Consider the following 26,953-nt stretch of genomic DNA (forward strand, 5'->3'; position numbering starts at 1 on the left):
TAAAGATATGGTTTCATTTAGTCCAGACTGACCTCAAACTCACTGTGTAACCCAAGATGATCTTCAACTTCTCATCCTCCTGCCTCCACTTCCTGAAACGCTGGGATGACAGGCGTGCACCTCCTTGTCAGGTTTGTGTGGTGCTGGGGATGCAGCCCAGGACTTGGGAAACGCTGACTGAGACACACCACCAGTGCCACACACCTTCATTTGAGTTTTAGATTTTGCATGGTTATAATTAGCTTCCTCCTCCTCCTCCTCCTCCCCCTCCTCCTCCTTCTCCTCTTCCTCCTCTCTCCTCCTTCTTTTCTTCTTCTTCTTTGTTTTTTTTCAAGACAGGGTTTCTCTGTGTAGCTTTGGTGCCTGTCCTGGATCTCACTCTGTACACCAGGCTGGCCTTGAATTCACAGAGTTCCACCTGGCTCTGCCTCCCAAGTGCTGGGATTAAAGGCGTGGTGGCCCTTTTTTTCTTCTTCTTCTTTTTTTTTTTTTTTTGGTTTTTCGAGACAGGGTTTCTCTGTGCCTTTTTTTCTTCTTAATCTGCCTTTTCTCACTACATTTTCATAAACACTGTTTTCAAATCTTCAGAAGACATGTATGTGTGTGTGTATGTATGTGAGTTTATGTATGAGTGTGTGTATGTATATGTGTGTGTGTATGTGAGAGTGTGTATATGTATGATGTGTGTATGAGTTTTTGTGAGTGTATATATGTATGATGTGTGTGTGTTTATGTGTGAGTGTGTGTATGTGTGTATATGTATATGTGAGTGTGTGTGAGAGTGTGTATATGTATGATGTGTGTGTGTTTATGTGTGTGTATGTGTGTATGTATATGTGTGAGTGTGTGTGAGTGTATATGTATGATGTGTGTGTATGAGTTTATGTGTGTGTATGTGTGTATATGTATATGTGTGACTGTATGTATGCATGTGAGAGTGTGTATATGAATGACGTGTGTATGTGTAAGTGTGTTTATTTATTTATTCTGAGACAGTTACTTCATAGAACCTTAGCTGGTCTGAAACTTGCAATCTTTCTCCTCCAGACCCCCGAGTGCTGCACTTACGGGTGAGCCCCACCTTGCTCAGCTTCATGAAATTATTATATAATGTTCATTGTTTATTTAGTTCAGGGAACGTTCGGGGCTATTTCTGCCTCCTTGGGGATAAGGCTGCAGGTCTTGCCTTTCACTCTGACCTTTCTGGGGCCACAGGCTAAAGTCTGACACCGGACCATGTCTTTCCTGCCTGGTGGCAGTTCTATCACATGGTGGCTCTACAGTCCCCGCAGGAATCCTGGGTTGTATCACATCTCTTGGCAGAGGGATGAGATAGCTGAGCTGGAGTCACCTCCTGCTGACCGGAGCTCAGAACCTAAGAACCTTGGCACAGAGCAGGATTGTGAGGCTACATTCTGTCCCCTGTGAGACCCAACCTGCCCAGTTCCTCCCTGCCTCCCCCGCATTCTCAATGGTGGTATGACTCTTCCCCACTGGCCTTCTGGGTCACTCCTTCATGTCGGTCACTGCCTGTCAGCTGCTGGAGCATAAGGGGGCTTTTCCTGGCCCAGCCTCAGGCTCCCTCTGGCCACTCCTGGGCATCTTGCGGGGACTAGCCATGGGCACCACAGTGCAGGAAGCAGGTATGAGGCCCTGGGCTGAGGCTCGGGAGGCCTGGCTGGGGAAGACACTTGGAGGGAGTGAGAAGGGACAGGAAAAAAGCAGGTGGTTTTTTTTCTCTGTCCTTTATCATGGTACTCCTCCTTCCCCCCCCCCCGTGTGTGTGTGTGTGTGTGTGTGTGTGTGTGTGTGTGTGTGTGTGTGTGTGTGAGATATGTGTAGTGTATGCACATGTATCTGTGTCAGCCACAGAGGACAGAGGACGTTGGCTGACCTACTATTACTCTCCAACTTATTCTTTTGAGACAGGGTCTCTCACCTCATGCATGGCGGTGCACACCTTTAATCCCAGCACTTAGGAGGCAGATCTCTGAGTTTGAGGCCAGCCTGGTGTACAGAGAGACAGGGTCTCTCACCTGGACCTAGGCTAGTGGCCAGCAAGCCTCAGTGATTGTCTTAGTGACTTTTCTGTTGTTATGATAAAACACCATGACTCAAGCAGCTTCTGGAAGGAGAGTTTATTTGGAATTCTGGTTCCAGAGGGATGAGAGTCCATCCTGGTATCCATGTGGCGGCAGACGGTAGACACAGCTGTAGGAACAGCTGAGAGCTCACATCTCAAAAGCACAGGAAGGAAGCGAGAGAGTGAACTGGGGAACTGAGTCTTTGAAGTCTCAGAGCCTCCCCTGGGGATGTCTATCCTTCAGCAAGGCCACACCTCCCAAACAGCACTGCCACCCGGGGCTCGCTCCAGACTGTGAGGGACATCTCATCCAGACCACCCCAGCGATCCTCCCGTCTCTGCTCGGCACAGCACTGTGGTGACGAGCCCGTGCAGGGACGACCCTGACAATGTGGGGGTCTGGGGATTTGAACTCATGTCCTCCTGTTGTAAAGTGCTCTTTCCTGCCGAGTCGCCTCTCCAGCACATGGCATCCTCTCCCGTCAAAGGCCCTCCCCACCGCAATTCCCCAGGCTCGCTTGTCTCACAAAGCCAAGTCCCAGTGACAGCGACATCTTAGATCCCCTGACTTTGAGGAGGACCAGTTCTGGGTGGCTCTGCAATACTAGAAGTGGCTGGGAGAAAGAGAGCAGGAGCTCTAGCCACCCCACATGTGAAGAGTCCTCTGAAGAGAGTTTCCAGCTTGGGTCCTAGACATCCTTATGGACCCAGAGTCATGAATTATTTGTCTCAACTGGGGCTGGCCCCTTGTCTGCTTCCCCCAAACAAAGAGAACCCGTGTTTGTCACCACATTCGGTAATCAGTAGTTGGGCACAGGTGTGCCTTCAGGTTCTACTTGGTCTCCTGTTACCACTGTAAGTTAAACACAAAGAAACTTCTTGCAGCACTCTGGATCAAACCCAGGGCCTAACGTATGTTGAGCAAACTTTCTATTGATGGCCACACCTCCCTGGGGGATTCTAGGCAGGTACTCTACCACTGAGCCACACTCCAGCCCCTCACTGGGGGATTCCAGGCAGGTGCTCTGCCACTGAGCCACACCCCAGCCCCTCACTGGGGGATTCTAGGCAGGGGCTCTGCCACTGAGCCACACCCCCAGCCCCTCCCTGGGGGATTCCAGGCAGGTGCTCTACTGCTGATTTTACATCCCTACCCTGGAAAAGACTTCTGTAAATCCAAGTAACTTCCTATCTATCCTGTGACAGAGTAGAACTGTGGAGTTACACACCATTTTCCCCAATGATACTATGCAACCACAAAAGACCATTCAGTGAGATCCTAGGCAGTGCTCATCTTCAGTGACGCTGGCAATTTCCTTACTTCTGAGTGGTCTTGATTATTGCCCCCCAACTCCTTTAAGATGTCTAACATAGTACAGGCCTGCCTGGAACTCTGTGCTGACTAGTTTTATGTCAGCCTGACATAAGCTGGAGTCATCTGAGAGGAGGGAACCCCAGTTGAGAAACTGTTTCCATAAGATCAGGCTGTAGGCAAGCCTGTAGGGCATTTCTTAACTAGTGATTGACCCGAGATTGGTTCTGAATGCTATAGGAAAGCAGGCTGAGCAAGCCATGAGGAGCGAGCCAGTAAGCAGCTCCCCTCCATGGCCTCCACATCAGCTCCTGGTGAGAGGTTTCTGCCGTGGGTGAGTTCCTGCCCTGACCAACGCGCAATGATAACCAACCGTAAGAAGGAGAATCAGTGAACTCAACTGTCTCCTCCCCAAGTTACTTCTGGTCGTGGTGTTTCATCATAGCAATTTGAACTTCTGTACTCTCCTGTCTCCACTTCCTAAATAATGGATTCCAGGTGGTAGCCATTTTTGCAGTGCTAGGGAATGGAACCCAGGTCTTCATGCATGCTAGGCTGGCCCACAACCTTCTCCATTCTTCTTTCTAGGGGGACATAGGATCTTGTGGAGCTGGAGTTGCAGGCAATTATGGGCTGCTTGATGTGGGTGCTGGAACCCAAAGTTGGGGCCTCTGAGAGAGCAGTAAGTGCTCTGAACTGCGAAGCCATTTCTCCAGACTCCCATACACAGACAGCTTTCCCTCCACCTCATTCTGCATGTTTGAAAAACCAGACATGGCTTTCTGGAATGATGCAGACATATTTTTGGCCTAAAGTGGGAATGTACTTCATGGAGTCTGGAGTTTAGAAAAGGCTTTAAATCCTCCTCTATCAGTCTAGGTTCTAGGCACATATCACGAGGTCGATGGCATTCTCTATTCCTTTGAGGTAGGATCTCTCCCTGTACTCAAGTTTTCTGTTGTTGTTTTAAGATTTGCCTTATATTATTATTATTTATTTATTTATTTATTTATTTTTTTTTGGTTTTTTCGAGACAGGGTTTCTCTGCGTAGTTTTACGCCTTTCCTGGAGCTCACTTGGTAGCCCAAGCTGGCCTCGAACTCACGGCGATCTGCCTGGCTCTGCCTCCCGAGTGCTGGGATTAAAGGCGTGCGCCACCACCGCCCAGCTTTTGCCTTATATTATTTTGAGACAGGGTCTCACTGTGTAGCCCTGGCTGGCCTGAAACTTATTATGTAGACCAGGCTGGCCTCAAAGTTGCAGAGACTTCATCTGCCTCTTCCTCCTGAATGCTGGGATTACAGGTGTGCACCACCATGCCTGGTAAGATTTATTTATTTTATATGTGTGTATGAGTGTTTTACCTGCATGTAAATATGTGTAGCACATGTGTGCCTGGTGCCTAGGGAGGCTAGAAGGATATCCGATCCCTTGGAACTCAGAGTTATGGATGTTTGTGAGCCACCACGTGGGTGCAGGGAACTGAACTGAGGTCCTTGGCAAGAGCGGCCAGTGCTCTTATCCACTGAGCCATCTCTTCTGCTCCAGGGCACATGTTTTCTTGACTAGGCTGGAGGCCAGCAAGCTCCAGGTATCCTCCCATCTCCCCTGCCCTCTGAACTGCGGTTACAGGCAGACATGGGATACCTGGCTTGTACCATGGTTGCTGGGATTCAAATTCTGATAGTCATGATTGTGGGGCAAGTGCTCTCAACCTCAGAACCACCTCCCAAGCCCCAGACCTTGTTTTTAGAGATAGGCACTCAATGGCCTTGAGCTGCCAATTTGGCTAGTCTGGCCAGCCAATGAGCCTGGGATTCCAGGTGCATGCCCCATGCCTGGTTTTTTTTTTTTTTTTGTTTTGTTTTGTTTTTTAAAACATGTGTTCTGGTATCAAACTAAGGTCATCATGGCAGGCACTTTATCGATGAACCATCTCCCAGCCCAGGAAACTGTTCTAATGTTGAAAGATATTTGATGTCTCCAGTTTAGGAGGCTCAGTTGCTTGCTCAAATTATACAGGAAGTTCCTAGCTATTGGAGTAATTATTTTGGTCACTCCACGTAGTTAAAAGGATATTTATTTAATGGCGTAACTCACAAATTAAGTGAAAGGTAGGTCGCAGGGTCTGGGGAAGGTGTATCGCAATCCAGCGGTGTTCTCCAGAGCTCTGCACAGTCCACCTTCACCGTTCAGTGTCCTGGCACAGAGAGCGTGCACAGAGAGAGCGCTGGCCCATCCAGCTCTCGGGTCTCCAGGCGCCTCCCCTCGCCCCACCTCGTAGAATCTCAATGGGGGTTGGAACTTCCAGATCCAAGCTGGAATGGCTACCCTCTACACCTAGCCTAGAACATTCTTGATGAGAACCAGTTGTTCTTCCAACCAGGATCTTTCCCTCCACCTTACCTGCCTCAATATCTAAATTTGGTTGAAATGTCCTTGGACTCTCTGTCCCTCAGTCAAGAAATCTGGGAAGATTGGGGTGTAGCTCAGTGGTAGACTGCTTGCAGTGTGCCAAGGCCCCGGATTTAATCCCCACAGAGAAAGAGGAAAGCAAAGGGCATTATGCACATTTGAATATGTATATGTGTGACTTATAAAAGATTGTATATGTGTCTGTGTGTGTCTGTGTGTGCATATGGGTACAGCTGCACGTGGGGACGCAAGCGCGTGGTGACCAGAAGTTAACCTTACATGGTGTTCCCCTGATTGCCCATCTTGTGTCTTCTGACAAGGTCCTTTACAGGCCTGGAACTTGCCTCATAGGTCCGGCTGGCTGGACACTGAGCTCCAGGGATCTGCCTGTCTCCGCCTCCCCACCCAGTGCTGGTGGTACAAGCCTTGGCCTCCATGCCTGGCCTTTTCGTGCGTATTTGGGGGATCAAAGGCAGGACATCATGCTTATAGGGCAAGCACTTTACCTACAAAGCCATCTTGAAGCCCCGTGACTTACGAAAGATTTACTATCCGACAGCAAAAGAGACACTTTTGTGTGTCATGTGGAACCCGATATGCTTAATTTATAACAATGCTTAGAAGTATTTGCCTAGTAGAATTGTAAAGCTTACAACCGGCTTGCCATAAAACTCCAAAGTGTTTATCTAAGATAAACATTTAGTTGCTATTCAGCAAATATTTGGTAACGTCCTTCCCCAAGCCAGGCACTTGCAATTGGCTCCAGCCCTGGCTTTTGACACTCTGCTTCCTTCTTGTTTTTTTTCTTTCTTTTTTTTTTTTTTTTTCTTTCTCCTTTGGTCACAATCCCAGCCATGTGAGGTACCCAGTTCCTGTATGTGCCAAGAAACCCACGTGATGGGTTATCAGTGCCTCTCAAGAGCATGCAAGAAAAGGGCACGGCCTTTGTTTGGCTTCCTCTGGTACATCTGAGGACAGTCACAGCGACTGTCAAGGTCTGGAGGATGACGACTGCCCCAGCCCCCAGGCAGGGGCCGGCACATCCTCCGTGTGCCCAGATCCCGTCTTGTGCCCTCCTTAGAAAGCATTTATATACTCTACTCAAAATCAGAGTTGCATTTATTTGTTTTTAACAGAAATGGCAATACTAAAGAATAAATAAATTTAGTGTACAACAGATGTATAAGCAGATAAAGAATAGAATTGAAGTTGTCAGAAAAATGTGCACAGGACTTACTTATGAATGGCAGGGTCTCATGCAGCCCAGGCTGGCCTCAAATCCACTGTGCAGTAGACTACTGTAGAGGGTGACCTTGACCTTCCGCTCTGCCAGCCTCTACTTCCCGAGGGCTGGGATCATGGGTGCATGCCACCACACCTGGTTTTATCGGTGCCAAGGATAGAACTCAGGGCTTCATGAAGGCTAGGCGAGCACCACAGCCACTAAATGACATCTCTAACCCTTATTTTCATTTTCCGTCTGGTGCGGAGTCCTCTTGCATGCCACACAAACATCTTATCCCTAAGTGACGTCCCCAGCCCAGAGAAGATATGCTCTAAGTGAAACACATTCCCTCTTGTTCTGTGGGAATGTATTTCTCATAGAACCAGTGGCCAGCCAGTCTGCTGAAACAGACTTGTAACCTCAGCTACTCAGAAGGCTGAGGCAGGAGGATCACACGTTCAAGGCCTGTCTGGGCTACAGAGGAAGGTCAAGACCAATGTGGGCAACTTAGTGAGACCCTCTCTCAAAATGGTAAATAGACTAGATTGATTCTTGGACTTTTGGCTAATACCAACCATGAAGAGGACCGGCAGTGTGTAGCTCAGTGGTAACTCGGCTGGCGTGCCCGAGGCCCAGGGTTCAGTCCCTAGCAAGGTAAGGGCAAAGGCGTGCACGCACGCACGCACGCACACCCCGAGTCACCAGTGTTTCCATTTTGCACACTTGGTGTAGTCTTAGGGCTGTAGGTGGTAGACCTCATGTTCAAAGGCCAGGATTCCTTGTAAGTGCAAACAAAACTGTCTGTGCCCGAGTCTCCTTTACAAACAGTGAGGGGGTGTTGATGTTTACTTCCGTGGGATAACTCCACAGAAGCCAGAAAACAAAACATATGACATGCCATGGAGAGTGCCCACCATGCCCAAATCACTGTCACTGGAGGTTTTATGGTTAAAGAAGACCTGATAAGCTAGGTTCAGCCACCCCGCCTCAAATACACCAGTTAACGAGATGCATAATAGTGAAAAACAGAGATTTATTCAATATGGCTACATTGGAGAGAGGAACAAATGAAGAGGTCCAGGGATCCCAAAGTCCACTTTCAGGGTCCTGGTATAAGGGTTCATGATTTTTTTTTTTTAAGATTTTTTTGTTTTTTTGTTTTTATTTATTATTCATTATTTATTATTATTAGGGGGTGGGTGTTTCGAGACAGGTTTTCTCTGTGTAGTTTTGGTGCCTGTCCTGGATCTCGCTCTGTAGACCAGGCTGGCCTCGAACTCACAGAGATCTGCCTGCCTCTGCCTCCCAGAGTGCTGGGATTAAAGGCGTGTGCCACCACCGCCCGGGTTGTTTTCATTGTTTTTATGTTATGTGAAAGGGTGTCCTGCCTGCGTGCACCTCTGTGCACCACATGCATGCAGTGCTCATAAAGGCCAGAAGAGGGCATCATATCCTTTGGAACTGGAGTTAGAAATGACTGTGAGCTGCCATGTGCGTGCTGGGAATTGACCCCAAGTTCTCTCCGAGAGCAACTAGTGCTCTTAACCACTGAGCTATCTCTCCAGTTTCTGAGGTTTATGTTTAAATAGGGGTTATGCATAGCTAAGAAATCTCACTGACAGATCATTTTCTCAGCTTCCTGTCTCTCCTTCAAGGTGGTCGGACAAGTGGTGACAAGCACCTGGGGCTTCGGCCTTTCCTTCCTTCAATTCTGAGACTTGGGGGGGGGTGACTTCCAACTCCACGGAGGCCGTTGTTTCTATAACCTCATAGCTGAAGGGAGGGCACAAGTGTCTCTCTTTAGCATATCCTGGCTCCAGCCATGCCAGTGACACAGGGCAGCTGGATCCCGACTGTATGAGGATGCTCGGAGGGAGGGGAAGGCTTGGGCATGTGTGCATGGACAGTGCCATTCTATAGCAAGCTTGAGCCCTAAATGCAAACAGTGACTGGTGTTCTTACAAGAGGAGGGGCCTAGAGAGACACGAGAAGGCTAGAGACACTTTCGATTGCTGTGTGACAAGGAATCTGGAGTCACCAGGTACTAGAAATGACAGGAAGGGGCGTTTCCAAGAACCTTTGGAGGGAATGGAGCCCCGCCCACACCTGGATTTTTAACTTCTGCTCTCCAATGAGACAGGACAGAAAGACAGGGGTATGATGGGGACGGGAGAACGGAAAGGAGTCTCATCCAGGAGCCTGCTTGAAGGCTCTCCAGCTAGGAAGTCAAAATTCCAGCACCATTAGCCACATTTCCTTAAGGCCTTTCCCCCTTCCCAGCTGTGACCTGCAACTTTCCAGGAATCTCCCCAGACGCTCCATTATGGTAAAAGATGCGTCCTAAACCTTGTGTAACCCTAGTGCTTCCTGGATTTTCCTTATCAGATTATGACTCCATGCAAGTCACCTCTGCAGCCACTTATCAGGAAGAAGAGGGTGGGGATATGCTCAGCTGGTAGCAGGTTTGGCTGCCACCATCATGAACATGCCCTGAGTCCAGGCTTCAGTACCATAAACTGTGTGTGGTGCACAGCTGTAATCCCAGCACTTGGAAGGTCAAGGCAGGAGGGTTAGAAGTTCAAGGTCATCCTTGGCTTCATGGAAGGCCACATGAGACTTTGTATCAGAGAAAGAGGGAAGGGAGGAGAGAGAGAGAGAGAGAGAGAGAGAGAGAGAGAGAGAGAGAGAGAGAGAAGAGAGAGAGAGAGAATACCTTTAGCAAGCCTTTGAGATGTAACTTGAGAGTCACCAAAATGGTAAATGTGGCTATTGTCAAGACACTTAATTGTTTCTCCCCCTTAAGAAGCCGTATTTGGCCAGGTAATGGTGGCGCACACCTTTAATCCAGCACTTGGGAGGCAGAGCTAGGCGGATCTCTGTGAGTTCGAGGCCAGCCTGGTCTACAGAGTGAGTTCCAGGAAAGGCACAAAGCTACACAGAGAAACCCTGTCTCGAACAACCAAAAAAAAAAAAAAAAAAAAAGAAAAGAAGAAGCCGTATTAGTTATTGTCTGTTGCTATGGTAAAACACCATGACCAAGGCAACACAGAGAAGAATTTATTTGGGCTTATGATTCCAGAGGGATAAGAAGGTTCCGTTGTGATAGAGAAGTGTGGCAGCAGGCAGCAGCTGGAGCAGGAAGCTGAGAGTTCACATCTTTAACTGTGAGCATGAATCAGAGAGCAGACTGGAAGTAGGCAAGGCCTTTAGTCTCAGAGCCCTCCGCCATGATGTACTTCCTTCAGGGAGGCTGCACCATGGCTTCTCCCAGGGCTTCAGCCTTGTCTTTCTCCAGTCTCTCAGTTAACTCTTCTATTGCTGTGAAGAGACACTAAGGGAATTTTAAAGGAAAGAGTTGTTTGGAAGCTCACCCACACTCAGAGGGTGAGCCCATGACCATCATGGTGAGGAGCATGGCGGCAGCAGGCAGGCAGGCATGGTGCTGGAGCAGTAGCTGAGAGCTCACATCTGATCCACAAGGACAAGGCAGAGAGAGCTAACTGGGAGTGGTGGGGGTTCTTGAAACCTCAAAGCCCACCTCTGGTGACACACTTCCTCTGACAAGGACACACCTTCTAATCCTTCCCAAACAGTTCCACCAATTGGGGACCATGTATTCAAATTATGCACCTATGGGGGGGGGCGGGGTGGGGTGCATTTTCATTCAAACCACAATATCTTAAGTACGAGATTTCCTGAGAAATTCCAATTCCTTAAGGTCCATTGTTTTATCAGCCTGATGGCCGGAAAGGAGGGGCTTGAGAACATTTTCCCTTCTGCCTGTATGGCTACATTACTGCCTCACATGGCTCAGGGATCACACTGCAATTCTTCTTCTTGCCTGCTTAGACCCCTCTTCTCGGGAGTCCCACAAACCATCTATTTCTTACACTCCCTCCTCTGGTCTCAAGACTCAGTTTCTGGCTTTGCTCCCAATTTCATGAAGGAGTTAGCAACACTCAGGAGAGCGCTCCCACGCTGGGGATGCAGCTCAGGGTTGGGTGCTTATGTAGCACCCCCAGTGGGAAGGAGAAGGAGAGGGAGAGGGAAGAAAGAAAGTGGAGAATGAGAGGGAGGGGTAAGAGGGAGTGGTATCTGTCCCAGCACCTTTGTGTCCCCTTCTATGGGTGACCAATCCAATCCGACAGGGGACTGCTCCCCTCACCTTTTGCCCCTCCCCCTGCCCTGCTGAATCCTATCACTTTACGCGTGATCTGGGGTTTGCCCACATTAAACAAACAAGCAAGCCTGAACACTGTTCCTTCCATCTCTGCATGGCCAGCTGTTTTTTGTTTCATTTCTTGTCTTGAGTGTGTGTTGTGCGCGCATGCATTTGTCTGTGTGGAGGACAGAGGTTGAAGTCTGGTGTCTTCGTTGATCTCTCTCTCTCTCCCTCTTCTAAGACAGGGTTTCTCTGTGTAGCTTTGGAGCCTCTCCTGGATCTTGCTCTGTAGCCCAGGCTGGCCTCAAACTCAGAGATCCACCTGCCTCTGCCTCCCAAGTGCTGGGATTAAAGGCGTGCCCCACTACTTGGCTCCATCTTATTTTTAGAGACAGGGTCTCTGGTTTAACTTGGGTTTCATCCACTTGGCCAGGCCGGCCGGCCAGTGAGCTCCAGGGATCCCCGTTTCTGCCTCTCTAGTGCTGGGGTCGCAGGTGCACCCCGCCTTGACTGGCTTTTCTGTGGGTGGTAGGATGCAGACTCAAATCCTCACTTTACTGGCTGATCCAGCACCCCCTCCTCCTTCCCTTATTTTTGGTGACAGGGTCTCGTGTAGTCCAGGCTATCCTCGAACTTTCTATGTAGCTTAGGATGATCTTGAACTCTTGATTCTCATGCCTCTACCTCCCATGTGCTGGGATTAGAGGTATGACGCAGCACCACACATGGCTCCTCTCTCTAGTCTTTTCTCCGGTCAAATATCTCCTTCTAAACTAGCCACTCTAAACACTGGAGGGCAGTTACAGCTCACCCCGTCCTCACGGACTCCCCATCTCCTTGAGCCTGTTCATTCCCAGGGCATCACCTCTTAGTAACTCCGTCCCCAGCTCGTTACATCAGCTCCAAAAGCAGGTGACTGTCTCCTTTCAACCTGCACAAAGCAACACAACAATCAGGTGCTCCGTGGTGCTGGCACCTGAGCGGATTCACCATGAACAGATCAGGTGCTCCGTGGTGCTGGCACTTGAGTGGCTTTGACTATGAAATGTCCCAGACCTTTCAGCAGCAGGGTGGTATTAAACCAGGTGTGGTGTTGTGTGCCTGGAATCCCAGCCCTGGGGAAGTGGAGACAGGAGGATCAGGAGTTCAAGGTCATCCCTTGTTACAGGGTGAGTACAGGCCAGCTTGGGCTACAGAAGACCCTGTCTCCAAACTACCATCCCCCTGACTCACACACACTCACACTCACACTCATGCGCGTGCACACACACAGCTGGCTGGAGAGATGGCTCTAGTAGTTAAGAGCACTTGCTGCTCTTGCAGAGGACCTAGGTTCAATTCCCAGCACTCACATGGTGGCTCACAACCATCTATAATTCCAGTTCCAGGGGATCTAACACTCTTTTGGCCTTTACAGGTACCAGGCACACATGTAGCACACGGGTACACATGGGGGAAAATAGTCATACATATAAATACATAAATCTAGACCAAAACACCATAAAAAGGAGGATGTTCCCAACACCTGCTCAGACTCTCTCCAGCTTTTATTAGGCATCACTTAGGGAATGAGCTTGGTGAAAAACTGGTCCTGTCTGGCTCTTCCCCTGAACACAGCTTTGTCTTTGTGCACAGCCAGGTGCTAGCCCTCTGTCTACCACCATCCAAACCACAATCTTGAGCATCCTTTCACCAATTTGGTACCTCTGCTCCTAGAAGTTGCCAAGTCTTTTCATTTCAGGTGGGATTTTGCTGGTCTGGAATTCTAGATCCCCCTGCCTCAGCCTCCTGAGTGCCGGGTTGCAGGTGCATGGCACCACCCCTGGAAAGGTCAACAGACTTGAACAGGTACCTCTCATTTTCCTTTCTTTCCAGTTTCTCCCTGGCCTTTGCTGCTGCCTGCCATTTTCCCATCCATCTGTCACCAGGCTTCACTCTGCTCAGCTTCAGAGATTCAGGGCGGGTATGGCTGAGGACACTGGCTGGTATTGGAGAAATTATTTTGGCCATTCCACGTAGTTAAAAGGATATTTATTTAATGGCGTAACTCACAAATTTAGTGAAAGGTAGGTCGCAGGGTCTGGGGAAGGTGTATTGCAATCCAGCGGTGTTCTCCGGAGCTCTGCACAGTCCACCTTCACCGTTCAGCGTCCCGTCCCGGCACAGAGAGAGTGCACAGAGAGAGCGCTGGCCCTTCCAGCTCTTGGGTCTCCAGGTGCCTCCCCTGGCCCCACCTCGTAGGTGTGACAGTTGCCAGAGTCTCAATGGGGGTTGGGGGTTGGAACTTCCAGATCCAAGCTGGAATGGCTACCCACTACATCTCTCCCTTTTTGTCTAAATAAGAAGGTTCTAAACTAATACAAGACTATATACAAAGGAATGGTTATCAAATATTGTCCAGAAATAATGAGGGATAATGACCTAGATAAGATGTAACTACAACCAATGCAAACAATATCAAGGAAGAAACACATATGAAAATCCAGAGAAGTATAGAGCATAGGTAAATGGCATGTTATAAAGATCATTCAAAGGTGTCCTATCCTAAAGAACCTGAATCTAATACTTAATATGTTCTATCTAAGATATTATATATACTAAGTTGTAACTATAACTGCTAGTCTTCAATCCCATCAAAGATCTGAGATTGAGCATAATGGTACTTGAGAAATGGTAGATGGATGCAAGCAACTTTCAGGAATCTTGCAAGAGTAGACCAAGACAGCTGGCAGCCTGGACAGTCACCTAATGTTTCTCAGCATTGTTGGTGCATTCAAATTGGCTACAGGCCTAGAGTATCTGACAGACCATTTTCAGAAGCAGGATTTCTGAAAGACCATCTTACCCTGTCTTGGCAGAGTACAGTGGTCGCTTTCCTTGTGTCCCGCTTGTCCAGAAAGGACAGCATTGCATTTGTACTGTCAGCCATCAAGGCAAGGGCAGTTCTTTGCCCAGTAGGCCATTTTGTGCCAAAAAGACAAACTTCCAAATGGAAATGTCTTAGAAGCCCAACATTCTCTCGGGATCAATTGGTGCAGCCAGGAGCAATTGTGTCTCACGTCAACAGAATTCTAAGTTATTTAAATGCCATATTCTCTAGGTCTATGAAGTGTTTGAAGATTACCTGTCCATCTGACCTATGTATCTGTAAATCTGGATAACCTAACTAATGTAACTATAGAGATGACAGGCATAGGCGACTATAAATCTATAAGTCTTATCTACCGAAATAACCTAAGGACTAAGGCTTCACGTAAACAAGGTAAACAGTCTATAAGCAAATGTATGGTGAAGAATGATGACTTCAAAATTGTGACAATACACAAGATATTTATAACAGAGGTAGGAATATATAGTGCGATATGCAATATGACAATAATCTTAAATATATATCAATATACCGAATATCCTAGACAGAAGTAGAACATATATAAAGTATGACAGATATAAATTTACATTTGTATTAATATAAAAATGTTTCAAATAAGAGTAGAAATATATGTACATTATAACAAATATAGTTCTGTATTTGTATCAATATACAAATTATCTTAAACAGGAGTATAAAAATAGTTTACATTTGTATCAACATATAAGAATCTATCACAGTACAAATTACAGTGCAAATTATCTAAGGTTGCTATTTTACTAAATTTGTTTGCTAGTATAAACAATGATTTACCATCATATCTTATACCTATCCGTTCCATTTCTTCTTCCCCTCCCCACTTTTTTTTTTTTTTTACAATACTGAGTTAATATTTTCTTCCACCCCCAACCCTATAACCGTCATCCATAACCCTGAGAATTATGACACCTAAGGGAGAAGGGGCGTCGTTTTCTTAGAATTGCTTCCTGCCGTTTAGGGGGTGATGTTATCTCTGTTGGGTACTGTGAGAAAGCTCAGATAGTTAAATCTCAGTTAGACTAACTGTAGGTTCTGCAGCAAGTTTTAGAGTAATGGTTAAGATTGTCTGAAATTCTGGCAAGAAGTGTAGTATGATGATGATTACCATGGCATCATTCTGGATTGGGTAGAGTTGTTGTTGTTTGGGGCCCCATCTTCCTTCTGGAGACTTCTGAGATTGCTATTGGAAAAACTTATTTGTTATCAAAAATGGGAGGTTTGGATTTAAAGAGGACATAGCATGTAAGAAAGGATTCTGAGAAATCAAGAGTAAGCATGGAGAGAATTAGAATTTTGAAGACAATGGTCCCTTTTTATTGGTTTCCTTCTGTCTCACACCAGAGGGCTCTTCTGATACGGGACTGAAGAATCTCTCAAACTTTTCTTTTAGCAATATGCTTGTGTTTAGAGAAGGAGTGAGTCAATTCCATCTCCAAAGCCAGCTTGGCTTATAATTGAATTGGAACCACAACTTTTCTAGATTGATAGAGAGAAAGATGTTAGACAGTGAGATTTTACCATGTGTAGATTGGTACCAATAGATTCTTCCTTTCTGCTGTAAACATCCGGATATCCAAGGCCTTATGAGTTTTGGAAGATGGGTACTTTCCATTATCCTGGAAAGACAAAAACAGAACCCTACCCCACCCTTTGATTGTTAAATTTTTCTTACAACTTGTAGAGATGTCACATTGGTGGATGATCTTTTACTTCTTTTCATCAAGGGGTTTTTCCTGTTCGAATCGAATTTTTATTAATTTTGTTGGTATCCATAGCTTTTCTTCTCCTTCAGAAATGGAGGCAAAACCCCTTTTTTAATCACCCAGATGTGGATCCTGTGTGTACACAACACCAAGAACAGACTAGACAAGATGTGCTTGGTGGTACAGTAGTAGCAAGTCTGTTGTTATAGGGGTAACCAGTTGCTCTCTGATGGGCTGCTTCAGGGGAAGGACTCCTCCCTGGTACCATAGACTGGGTCAAAGCCATGGCTAGGGATGACAGAGGCCCTAGCAGCGAAGCTCCCTCTGTTAATTTGCTAAAATAAAAGTAATTAAAGAATAGCAGCACAGGCTTATAATCCCACTGTGGGCAGATTATAGGCGTATCACACATTTGAAATAAATAAATACAAACTGAATCTCTGAGAAGTTGTAGTTACCAAACGTGGGTCAAAACACAGATCACATAGAAAAGGACAGGACGTGGGAAGTGTCACCAAAGCAAGACCCTGGAAACACACAGGCAGCACATGGGAAGGGTTCTGAGTGTTCCAACATTCCTTTTTGGTTTGGTTGGTTTTGGAGACACGGTCTACTTGACACATGGTCTCATGGAACCCAGGCTGGCCTTAAACTTGCTGTGCATTAGAGGATGTCACTGGACTTCTGATCCTCTTGAATCAGCTCCCAAGTGCTGGGATTACAGGGATGCACCGCCGTACCTGGTTTATGGAATGCCGGAAACGGAACCCATGGCTTTATTCAGGCTAGGCAAGCACTCTATATCAACCCAGCTACAGGCACAGCTCCCAATCTGCCTTACTAACCAACTAACTAAGCAAGCATCATGCTTGGGACTGCTTCAGCCAGAGGCATGCACCCCTGCCCCTCCCCGTGGGTGGTGATCCTGGCGCTGGGGGCGGGGAGGGGGGGATTTGAGGGTTTAATATAGTGATCAGGAGCTGGCAAGGTGGTCCATACTTTGGGAGGCAGAGGCGAGAGGATTAAGAGTTCTGGGTTCCGTAGTAGTGAGGTCGAGACCAACCTGGGATGCGTGAGCCCACAAAAAAAAAAAAAGGGTGGGGTGGGGTGGGGGTGTGGCCGTTTGCGAGATGGCCCAGTGGGTGAAGGTATCTGTCGCCGAACCTGACAACCTATCTCTCCCAGGACCCATATGGTGGAAAGCAGGAACCCACCCTCTGACTTGCAAATGCGTGCCCACTCATATAAACACACACCCCCCCAAATACATGTAACAAACGTTTTTTTAAACAAAAAATTTAAAAAGATCAGGAGCAAGGTTGGTCAGGACTTCCCTGGAAGCCCTAGAGTCTACGAGGGGCGGGACTGAACGAGGACAACGCCCCACCACCAGCACCGGCCGCCGAGCCGCGTCTTTAAGACGCCCTCTCCAGGCCCCGCCCACAGCCCCGCCCCGCCCCGCCCACGTGACCCCGGTCTTGTGACCGGCAGGAGGGCGGGGAACCCTTGGCGCGCCCGCCCCGCCCGGCGCGCGCCTTACAGGGCCGAGCCGCTCGGGACACCGCCGTCGCTGCCACCGCCGCCGCCGTCCCCGCCGGGCCGAAGGGAGCGAGCCGGGCCGGAGCTGGCGGGCGCGCGGCCCCGGGGGCCGCCATGGACCACAAGCCCCTGTTGCAGGAGCGGCCGCCCGCCTACAACCTGGAGGCCGGCCAGGGCGACTACGCGTGCGGCCCGCACGGTTACGGGGCCATCCCCACCGCGCCCCCGCCGCCGCCCTACCCCTACCTCGTCACAGGTGGGCCCGCGGCTCGGCGGGGGTCCCCGAGCGGCCTTCGGGCTGAGCACCGCGCTGTCCCGGCGCAGGCCTGCAGAGGGGCAGCTGCTGCTGCCTGGAGCGCCCTGCCCGGCCAGGCCCTGCCCCGGTGGCCGTGAACTTTGTGTCGGAGGGTTTGCACTTGCCTTCTAGAGCCCACCCGCAGGCGCGCTCAGCCCAGTTGGAGGCGGGGAGGACCGGGGTTAGGGGGAGGGAGGAGGAGGGCCGAGAACGCCCGGTGCTGATCTGCGCTCCGCTCCCACAGGGATCCCCACCAGCCACCCCCGGGTCTATAACATCCACAGTCGAACGGTCACCCGGTATCCTGCCAACTCCATCGTCGTGGTCGGAGGCTGCCCGGTCTGCAGGTGAGTCTTCAGCCTGGGGGTGGTAGCGGCGGCGGAGAACCCACGTGCCGGGATCCTGCAAAAGGCCAGCGGGGGTGGGATGGGGTGGGGTCACAGCCGGGATCCCGTCTTAGAGAGGGAGTCCCGCATGGGAGGGACTGCAGTGGGGGAAAGGTGGGGTCGCACACCCCTGGCTCTGAATTTACTTTATGCGGCAGAAGGATGGGTTCCCTTTTTCTGTGGGGAGTCGAGTGCATTTGGGGAGGCATGGCACCCCGAGTGCGTGGGACGCAGGAATGTTAACAATGGAGACTGATGGTCTTTTCCTCCCTGGTTCTGGGATCCGCAGCGAATCAAGGTTTATTTTGGTTTTTCGTCCAGTTTCCGCTAGTGTACTGTTACAGTTGAATCTTATTTGGGAGGTACTGGGACTTGAGTCCGCTGCCCAGGATGCCTAAGGACTTGGGAGATCCAAGTAGCCAGGAGAGTACAGGCTGTGAGGGTGCAGAATGCAGACCAGGGCTTAACAACTCCGGGCCACTAGCTGGCCCAGGAGGAAACCCCGTGCTTCTTTGTTCCGGCCTGGAGTGTGCTTTCTTTTTTTTTTTTTTTTTTTCATATCCTCAAACTGGAGCTGACAGAAACTTTGTGAGGACTTTATGCAAGGCAAGAGATGCAGCCAGGCTCGTTTTAGGCAGGCTTCGAGGAGTCAGCGTCCAAGTGAGACTTGGCCACTCACTCAGATGCCCAGGGCAGGCAGGGCTTCAGCCTTTGTCTGGGAGGAGGAAGTTCAAGTCTCCGAGATGGGATTAAGAAACCCTTGTTTGGATTTAGACTTTATTTCAGAAGTGTGTTTCAGAGGCGCAGAGTGGAACCATAGGGAAGTTAATGATTTCAGAACTCGGGAGTGGCTTCACAGATGACTGAGGGTGGAAGACACTGGACCCTCAGAGCTGATCATGTGCGTGGTGACGGAGAGTGAGTGCTGGTTAGAGTCCTCATTCAGGGACCCCAGTGCAAACTCAAGGCTCTGCCTGGCGCTGTTGGTGGGCCTCTGCCCTGCTGACTTGGTCTTTGGAGCTGGTGGAGGAGGGAGGGGCAGAGGGTAGGAATCAGCAGCCCCCTCCAACTGTAGATGGGCTCTCTGATGGCTTAGTCTTGCTGACTCCTCCAGAGGGCAGTTCAGTGCAAGAGTTCCACCTGAGGGTTTGAGACACACCAGGTAGACAAGAGGGAGTACCGACTCGGGGTGGTGGTTCTAGTTTGTTGAGCAAGGGCATCAGTATAGGGTCCCCTGTGCAGAGAGCCTTTGGGAATAGTGGGGAGTTGCATGGAGATGGAAAATGGGAAACCTTCCTGTTTGGTGTTGAGGCTAGTCCCTGGGGGCCTCAGAGCCCTAAGGATGGGGCAAACATTAGATGATCTCTCAAGTTTAAGGAGAGGTGTCAGGCAGGCTGGCTGGCTGGCGGCGGGAGAACGGAGAGAGGCATAGCAGTGGAGGAGCCTCTAGTATTTCATGTCTCTGCTTTGTCCAGCAGCGAGCTGGATGAGGAACTGGATCCAGATCCTGGCCCTACCACGTGCAGCTGTTTTTTTCTCCATCAGTGGACAGGGGTGTTCCCGTGAGGCTCTTGGCCCAGACCTCTGAGCTCAGAGAAAGGGGGAGGGGAGACCAGCAGCAGGGCAGTGTGGCTACAAGAGCCTGGGAGTCAAGGTAGCCTGAACCCAAGAGCTGTGGAGTGTCCAGTCTGGGTTACTGAGAACACTTTCCTTGGGCTGTGAGTTGTGTGATTCCGCAGGCTTATGGCTTCTCATGGGGCCCTTCAGTGCTGCAGAATCTGGGACAAGGTCAGGCTGTGTCCGCCGCCCTCTCAGGAAGGTCTTGGGCTCTTTGTGGGTGCTTCCTTCTTTGGGGACTGGTAGCTGCCACTGGGTGGAGGCATCCAGCATTCAGGAAGCTGGGTTCTCTGAGGACAACTTTTGGGGGTGCCTGATCCTTAAAGTAGTGACCACTGTTGGATCTTCTCAGGCCACTTGTGTCTTGGCTGGGAGGAACAGGCTGTTATGCACACCTGGGATCCCTGCAGGCTCTTCATAGTGCCCTCTGCTGCTAGCCCCTGGCTCCAAGGCTGATTCCTATTATAAAAGCAGGCATGCAGGGTGTGGGGCCTCCCTCTCCCAAGCAGGGGGTGGGGGAGGTAAGTATGGAGTGGGCAGCACAGGAAGAGGTGGCTGGCTTTACCTTTGGCTTAGGGGAGAGTGTGTATGTGCTCCTAGGGTTGGGACAGAGATGTTCCCCCGGAAAGATTGAGTCTGCCCCTGCCTACCCTGTTAGGGCTGAGAGATAGGACACATCCCATGTGACCAAGCTTTCTCCCTTCCAGATGTAGCCTGCCAGGCCCTGTCCCTTCCCTCCCTAGTGGCTTGGCAGGAATTTGCCCAAGTCACACGTCTGTGATTCCCTCTGAGTGAGACTTGGCATAGGAGGCCGGCGTCGCTTGTCACTTTGCCATTCTGTCTGAGTCGCAGTTAAGCAGCCTGACTCCATCTTCCCTTTATAGACATTTGCAAGGAGCGATTCTCTCATCCCCAGTGGATGAACCAGGCCCTTGCTGGGCTTCTTCCAGCCCTCCTTAAGGTTTTCCTGCCCCACCTGCAGCAAGCAGGGTATCCACGAAGGTCCTGTGTCTCTGAGGCTGGCGCCTTTCCAGGGCTGTGGGTTGACCTTAGACACAGGGCAGGTGAGGCTGCTCAGTGTGCCCCGGGAGCACAGGTCACAGCTGGAATGTGCATGCACGGGGCGAGTGGCAGGGCTGTGAGTGCAGAGCTGGCAGGCACCGGCTCCTCGTGAGTGCTGGCTGGGTTGTTACCGAGTGTTTAGTTCTGGAGGTGACAGGAGGAAATCCAGGGGAGGGTGGAGTCTGGATACAGCCCTGGTATAAGGGCTGCTGTTATGAAAGCCTGTGGGCCGAGGTGGGTTTGGGAGCTATAGAGAACATGAAGTAGCAGAGTCTGGAGAAGATGGGGTAGTGGCAGCCTTGGGTTTCTGATAATGGTGGGTGGGTGATAGAAGGGCTGTTCTGCCCCTTCTGTGGCTGAGGAAGGGGGTGAAGGAGCTGGCCATGCCGGGCAGGAGCTAGAGGCTGGTGTCCTGGCTGTGTGCTGGGCAAGGCATGCCGTCTGAAGGAGGCCTGCTTTTGTCTCCCAGTCCTATCTGGGGCCTACCAGCTCTGGCAGTGTGGGATAGCATAACTCTGAGTGGTGGGAGCCTGAGGGCACATGCCTTCCCCCCCCTCCCCCCCTGTGAACACTTGAGGTTAGGCCTGACAGTTTGGAGACCTGTGCTTAGGTGGCAGGATATTTTGGAGGAGGTCCTGGTGAACTGCCCACATCAGGGTGCTCTCTGCCATGTGGGGATGCTCTGTGGAGTGGAGACTGCTGTCTGGTGGCTCTGTTGGGAGCTCTCACTCACTCAGTAGCTGGTGGAGGAAACCCTTGCATCCTTTTCCTGGGGATGTTGTCCTTCCAGTTCTCGGAATGTTGCAGGTGGCTCCTAGGGCTGGATGGTGCCTCGGGGCTCCCGGGTTTGGGAGTAATACTTGAACATACGGAGGGCTGGGGCCAGCTTGGATCCCTGTCACACTTCCACAGCTGTATGGCCTCCTGCAGCTCCGACCTCACCCACCTGTAAGATGGGGCCAGGCTGGACTGATGGAGTGGGGTTCTGTAAGGACACAGGACGGGTCAGGATAGCCCTTTCTGGCTAAGTACTTGGCCCTTGGGACATTCCAGGGTTGCATGTCTTCCTGCAGCTCAGAGCTTCCCTCTCCCTTCCTCCGTCCACTTACCTCCTGCGACCGACCTGTCTGGCAGATGTCAGGGTTGAGTGGCTGCTAGTTTGTGGAGGCTCCAGTTAGGGGTTAAAGAAACAAAGGCTTTCGAAGTTAGTTATTTTCCTAATTCCCTGTGCTGTTTCCTCCCCTTTCCATGTGACTGGGTAAGGGCGGAGGAGGGGCCATCCAGGTGCTGCCAGGAGGCCCAGCTTTGGGTTCTGAGCCAATTGGAAGAGTTGAAACCTGTCCTGGAGCTCCAGGGAGGCTGCAGAGGAAGAGAAGGTGAGGCTGTGGGGACAGGCAAGCTGGACGGCAGCAGCTGTTCTCTTGGGCAGGGTCTTCACTTAGTGCTATTCCCACCTCAGTAGCCTGGAGCATTTGGTTGAATATAAATCGACTTAGAGGCCATATTGTGTTTCTGGAGTCAGACGTTGGCTTTTAGAACTAAAACTTTTGCCAATGTTCCGTTTGAGATCTGGGGCAGAACTGAAGTTAAAATGTTAGTACTTTTTGCAGCAAGACGTGAATCTTCATGTTAAGTGGCTATATTAAGACTATAAATCGGCTGGGCAGTGGTGCACGTTTCTAGTCCCAGCACTTGGGAGGCAAAGGAGGGTGGTTCTCTGTGAGTTTGAGGCCAGCCTGATCTACATAGAGAGTCAGGGCTATGTAGAGAGCCTGTCTGAAAAAACAAGCAAACAACAAAACAGGGACTATAATCTCCTCATACACATTCACATCATGCTGATCCAAATTTGGGGAAAGTTCTGCTTCCAGAGCTTTGGGCATTTGGAATTGTGGGTTGAGGGCAAGGGATCCTGGGGCATGAGTTCCCTCGCTTATAGCTAAAGGTGGAGGGCTGGAGCAGGTCTCTCTTCCCCAGCCCTCTAGTTCACTGAAGCCTGCTTAGAAGGGTTCAAGTTGTTTTTGTGGGATGAGGATATGTGAGTCTCCAGTCATAGACTTCTGGTTGCTGGCTGGTGTCCAAAAAAACCTTAGGTGACTGGTCTTCAAATAGTGTGATTGAAGGAGCATCCTCACTTTTCCTGGAGGCATAGCGGCCTTAGTCCTCTCAGAGGTGGGCATCCCTGAGCAAGTTGAGGGGAAGGCTCCTTAGGAAGCACGAGGTTCTCGGTACCAAGTCTGGCACTCGTAACTGTGGAGTCAGCAGAAGGTGGCTGCTTCCCAGCTCTGAGCCTCTGACAGAAAGTGTGGTGCTTGCAGGGAACCCCGGGTATGTGAAGACTAATGCTTTGAGCTGTCCCAGTAGTGACAGGTCAGCTGGGTCCACTGTGGCTCTCTTCTGCTTTTAAAGAGCACTGTTAAAGGGTTCAGAAGATAAGAGGTCTTGAGCCAAGACACTGGGCCTGGCTACTTCTGGTAATTGTGCATCAGGCAGTGCGGGCCATGAGGGAGTGCCCGGAGGAGTGACCTGCCATCCTCCTCGTTCTACAGCTGAGTTGCTGGCTTATGGGCTGGATGGAGCTTTAAGAGGGACAGCAGGGTTGGAGTGTGCTGCTACTCTAGAAGGATTGGCCCCGAATACAGTAGTAACCCACAGCTGGGTGAGTAACTCATGTGGGTGAGATGCAGGGCAGCATGGAGAGCCCACCCCAACCCCTTACACGCTGGCAAAATCCTACAGTGCCCCAGCCGCTGGCATCTTCTGGGCTCTCCCTCTCGGGAGCAGCTTGGCAGGTGCCCCTGTCTCTCTTCTTGGGTATTGAAGATCTTGAGGCCCCTGGTTTCTTTGAAAGTTTCTGGTGACCCAATCAGAAAGCACGATTTGTTTCCTGTGACCCAGCGCTCTTTTGTGGGATGTTTTCTTTCGTCTCCTTTCCTTTCCTAACCTTTTGAGACAAGGTCTCATGTAGCCCAGGTTGGCCTCTAATTTGCTGTGTAACTGAGGATAACCTTGGACTTGTGATTCTCCTGCCTTTATCTCCTGAGTGCTGGAGTTACAGGTACACACCACTATACCCAATTTTCATGGTATATTTTCTAACTGGAATATGCAGACCGGTGCTTCTTGGAATTTTACTTCGAGATTGGACAGTGTGAAGGTGGGAGAAACAGAAGGATGAAACCCAGACAGAGATGCCCTTAATGGGTCAGGACCACACAGTCTTCTGCCAGCCACTCTGGACATTTCTAGGCCCAGGACCCTGCCCACCTGTGCCCGGGGGCAGTAGAGCAGCCTCAGGTAGTTTTTAGCTAGGTTTTTCATCAGTTTCACCACTGGTTAGAGAGGGCCCTGCAGCTGCAGCCTGGTGGAGGAGTCCTGCCCGTGTATGGGTAGGCTAAGGAAGTGTAGTGATGTGGTGACCTTGTAGCTAGAAAGGGACACTTTAGTGTCACATGAGACAGGCCTTGGTGGCACATATCTGTAATCCCAGAACTTGGGAGGTGGAGGCAGGAGGGTCAGAAGTTCAAGGTCATCCTCAGTTATATAGGGAGTTTCAGAGACCCTGTTTTAATGCCCCGCCCCCAAATCATACGAGAGGTAGCTTTGCTTGACACAGTGTGGGCATCCTGGTTCGTGCTGCCTTGGAGCAGATTGGTTTCCCTGTGCTCTGGCCTAGCTCAGCAGCAGCACTGTCCCTAGCTCAGGTGTTGGAGGCTCGGCACCAGGCAGAGTGGAAAGCGCCCAGAAGTGGGGTTGTTTCCCAGCCCTGCCTGTCCAGAGCCCCGCACCCAGAACCCGCAGAGCTGGTCGGGGTTCAGGGTCTTACTGCCTGCCATAGGCTTGTTTCTGGCGGTTCCTCTTGATCGAGTTTGGGAAGCTGGCATGGAGTTTGTCTTGTCTTTTAAGGAGTTGAAAATGTGATTCCCAGAGTACCTGGGTTTGTCATGGCCCTAGGAAGTCCCAGAGCTGGGACCCTGCCCACTACGCCTGGTGAAGCCTTCAATTTTGGCTCTCACCTGTTGGGTCTTTTAATTTTAAGCCTTCACTTTCCTGCGCTCTCTCTCTGAGGAGTAGCCAACGTGGTCTAAAGGACAGTTTGCAGTATCGGAGACCGTGGGGAGGGATAAGATGCTGGGAGCCACTCTACTCTCTCCCTCTCCCCTCCCTCCCCAGAGGGAGCAGAGCAGGCAGGGCTGAACCTCCAGGCAGTTTGCTGTCCCCTGATGTCCCTGCTGAGCTCTGTCCTTTGCAGACAGCTCTGATGTCACTCGGACAGTGTCTCTTCAGCAGCCCCCTCTCCTTCCCCCTTCTCTGTCCCAGCAGTGTGTACTGCCCATGGGCTAGTGCCTGGAGCACTGGATGGGGGTCCCTGTTGGGAGAAGCTTGGGGAGAAGCTCATGGGAGTCTGTTGGGTAGAAGTGAGGCTCGGTGTCTAGAACTTTCCAGAGGAGCCTTTGGAATTTGTGAGAAGATCCTTGAGCTACCTATGGTGACAAAGACCTGGAATCCTAATAGGCTGAGGCAGAAGGAGCCAGAGTTTCAGGTCAACATGGGTCACATGGGGAGAAAAGATGACCTCTGACAGAGACGTCTGGTCACTGGACCTGTTTCCATGCTTGATACGGCTTTTCATGATGTCCCTTTGTCGTTGTGTTCCACATTATGCATGTGCACTTGGCTTTTTTTTTTAAGGATTTATTTTTATGTGCATTGGTATTTTACCTGCATCTGTGTGAGGGTGTCAGGTCCCCTGGAACTGGAGTTAACAGTTGTAAGTCGCCATGTGGGTGCTGGGACTTGAACCCAGCTTCTCTAGAAGAGGAGCCAGTGCTCCTAACCCCTGAGCCATCTCTCCAGCCCCCTAAACTTTTGGCTGACTTAACTTCACACCAACCAAATGATCACTTTAAAAACATTTTCCCTTAGAGGACAGAAAAGAAACCTAAAACATTTCAGCAGTGGGGAAAGACTCTGGGTTTGGAGACAGAGCACTTAGCCGGCTACTCAGGAGGCTCGGTTTCTGTTCCCAGCACAGCAAACACTCTACAGTGGGTTTCATTTCTGAGATGTCAGAATTTTTTTTTTTAAAATAGTTTATTTTTATCTTACGTGCATTGGTGTTTTGCCTGCAGTTATTTCTGTGTGAGGGAGTTATAGACAGTTGTGAGCTGCCATGTGGGTCCTGGGAATTGAACCCGGGTCCTCTGGAAGAGCAGCCAGTGCTCCCAACCGCTGAGCCATCTCTCCAGCCCGAGATGTCGGATTTTTATAGAATCATTTGCTTGGCTCTTGTTTTTCCTGTTGTGTATGAAGGTGGAAGCCAAAGGACAGCTTCATGGAGTTGGTTCTCTCCTGCCAACTCTAGGGGCTGAGGGGATCCAACTCAGGTCGTCAGGTTTTGTGGCAAGTGCCTTTACAGCTGAGCCACCTCACCAGCTCCATCTCACCCCTTTTGTAAGACTGTGACCTATGGAAAGTTCTGTCTTTATTCGCGTTAGGGGGTACCTTTCAACTGTGTTCTCTGATTTGCCCAGGGTGCCTTCAGTAGCAATGGCGGTTTATACTGGCTCCAGCCAGTTCTGTGCAATCCAGCCCTGGGCTGTTTGCTGGGGTGTGTGCAAGTCAGGCAAGCGCCGTGTGTGTGTGTGTGTGTGTGTGTGTGTGTGTGTGTGTGTGTGTGTGTGTGTGTGTGTGTATGTGACTCACAGGAGGGGAGGGTGACATCCCACGGTTGTCAGGCTTGGGGACCCTAACTTGGCTGCCTCTCTCTGCAGGGTTGGTGTCCTGGAGTACTGCTTCACCTGCCTGGGCATCTTCTTGGCCATCGTCCTGTTTCCTTTTGGGTTCATCTGCTGCTTTGCATTGAGGAAGCGAAGATGCCCCAACTGTGGAGCCGTCTTTACTTAAAGGGAACAACACACCCAGTTTTCCTACATTCAGCTATCTTTTCTAATGTAAATGTTGTGTACAATAGTTTTATTTGATTAAGCTTCAGGACTGTTTTGTAAAGTGTGGTGGGATAGACTTGGCATACACGGGCTGACTCGCAGGGGAAGGCAGCGAACTGCTCCCAAGGTTAAGAGAACTCAAGAAAGTACTGCTTCTAGTTTTTGCAGTCTTCAATTTGAGATGGTGAGAAATACTGTTTTAAATAAATGAGATTCATACCATTGTGTAGCTTGTTTTGCTTGCCCAGTGTTTTTACACACTGCCCCTCTGTGAAGTCTTGTCGTGGAAATGTCACAC

The 26,953-nt window shown here is 50.1% G+C and overlaps 1 protein-coding gene across 2 annotated transcripts; it reads left to right on the top strand.

The window, feature by feature from the left end:
- Nucleotides 1-1,462: 1,462 nt before the first annotated feature.
- Nucleotides 1,463-26,884, top strand: Bri3 (brain protein I3). Of its 2 annotated transcripts, none has more exons than XM_037198495.1 (3): nt 1,463-1,643; nt 17,887-17,989; nt 26,482-26,884. In XM_037198495.1, exons 1-3 carry the CDS (start codon nt 1,517-1,519, stop codon nt 26,612-26,614), a joined length of 363 nt encoding a protein of 120 aa, XP_037054390.1. In that variant the 5' UTR covers nt 1,463-1,516; the 3' UTR covers nt 26,615-26,884. The 2 variants fall into 2 exon arrangements, with proteins under 2 accessions (XP_037054390.1, XP_028746124.1); XM_028890291.2 differs by lacking the exon at nt 1,463-1,643 and adding an exon at nt 17,311-17,603.
- The last annotated feature ends 69 nt before the right edge of the window (nt 26,885-26,953 follow it).

This window comes from Peromyscus leucopus, chromosome 23, assembly GCF_004664715.2.
Source record: "Peromyscus leucopus breed LL Stock chromosome 23, UCI_PerLeu_2.1, whole genome shotgun sequence".
Classification (NCBI taxonomy): domain Eukaryota; kingdom Metazoa; phylum Chordata; class Mammalia; order Rodentia; family Cricetidae; genus Peromyscus; species Peromyscus leucopus.

Bases quoted from the DNA above. Each gene is read 5' to 3' on its own strand.
- Bri3 (XM_028890291.2), top strand. From the start codon at position 17,462: ATGGACCACAAGCCCCTGTTGCAGGAGCGGCCGCCCGCCTACAACCTG. The intron at 17,604-17,886 runs GTGGGCCCGCGG...CCGCTCCCACAG, and splicing joins CTACCCCTACCTCGTCACAG to GGATCCCCACCAGCCACCCC. The intron at 17,990-26,481 runs GTGAGTCTTCAG...CTCTCTCTGCAG, and splicing joins GGAGGCTGCCCGGTCTGCAG to GGTTGGTGTCCTGGAGTACT.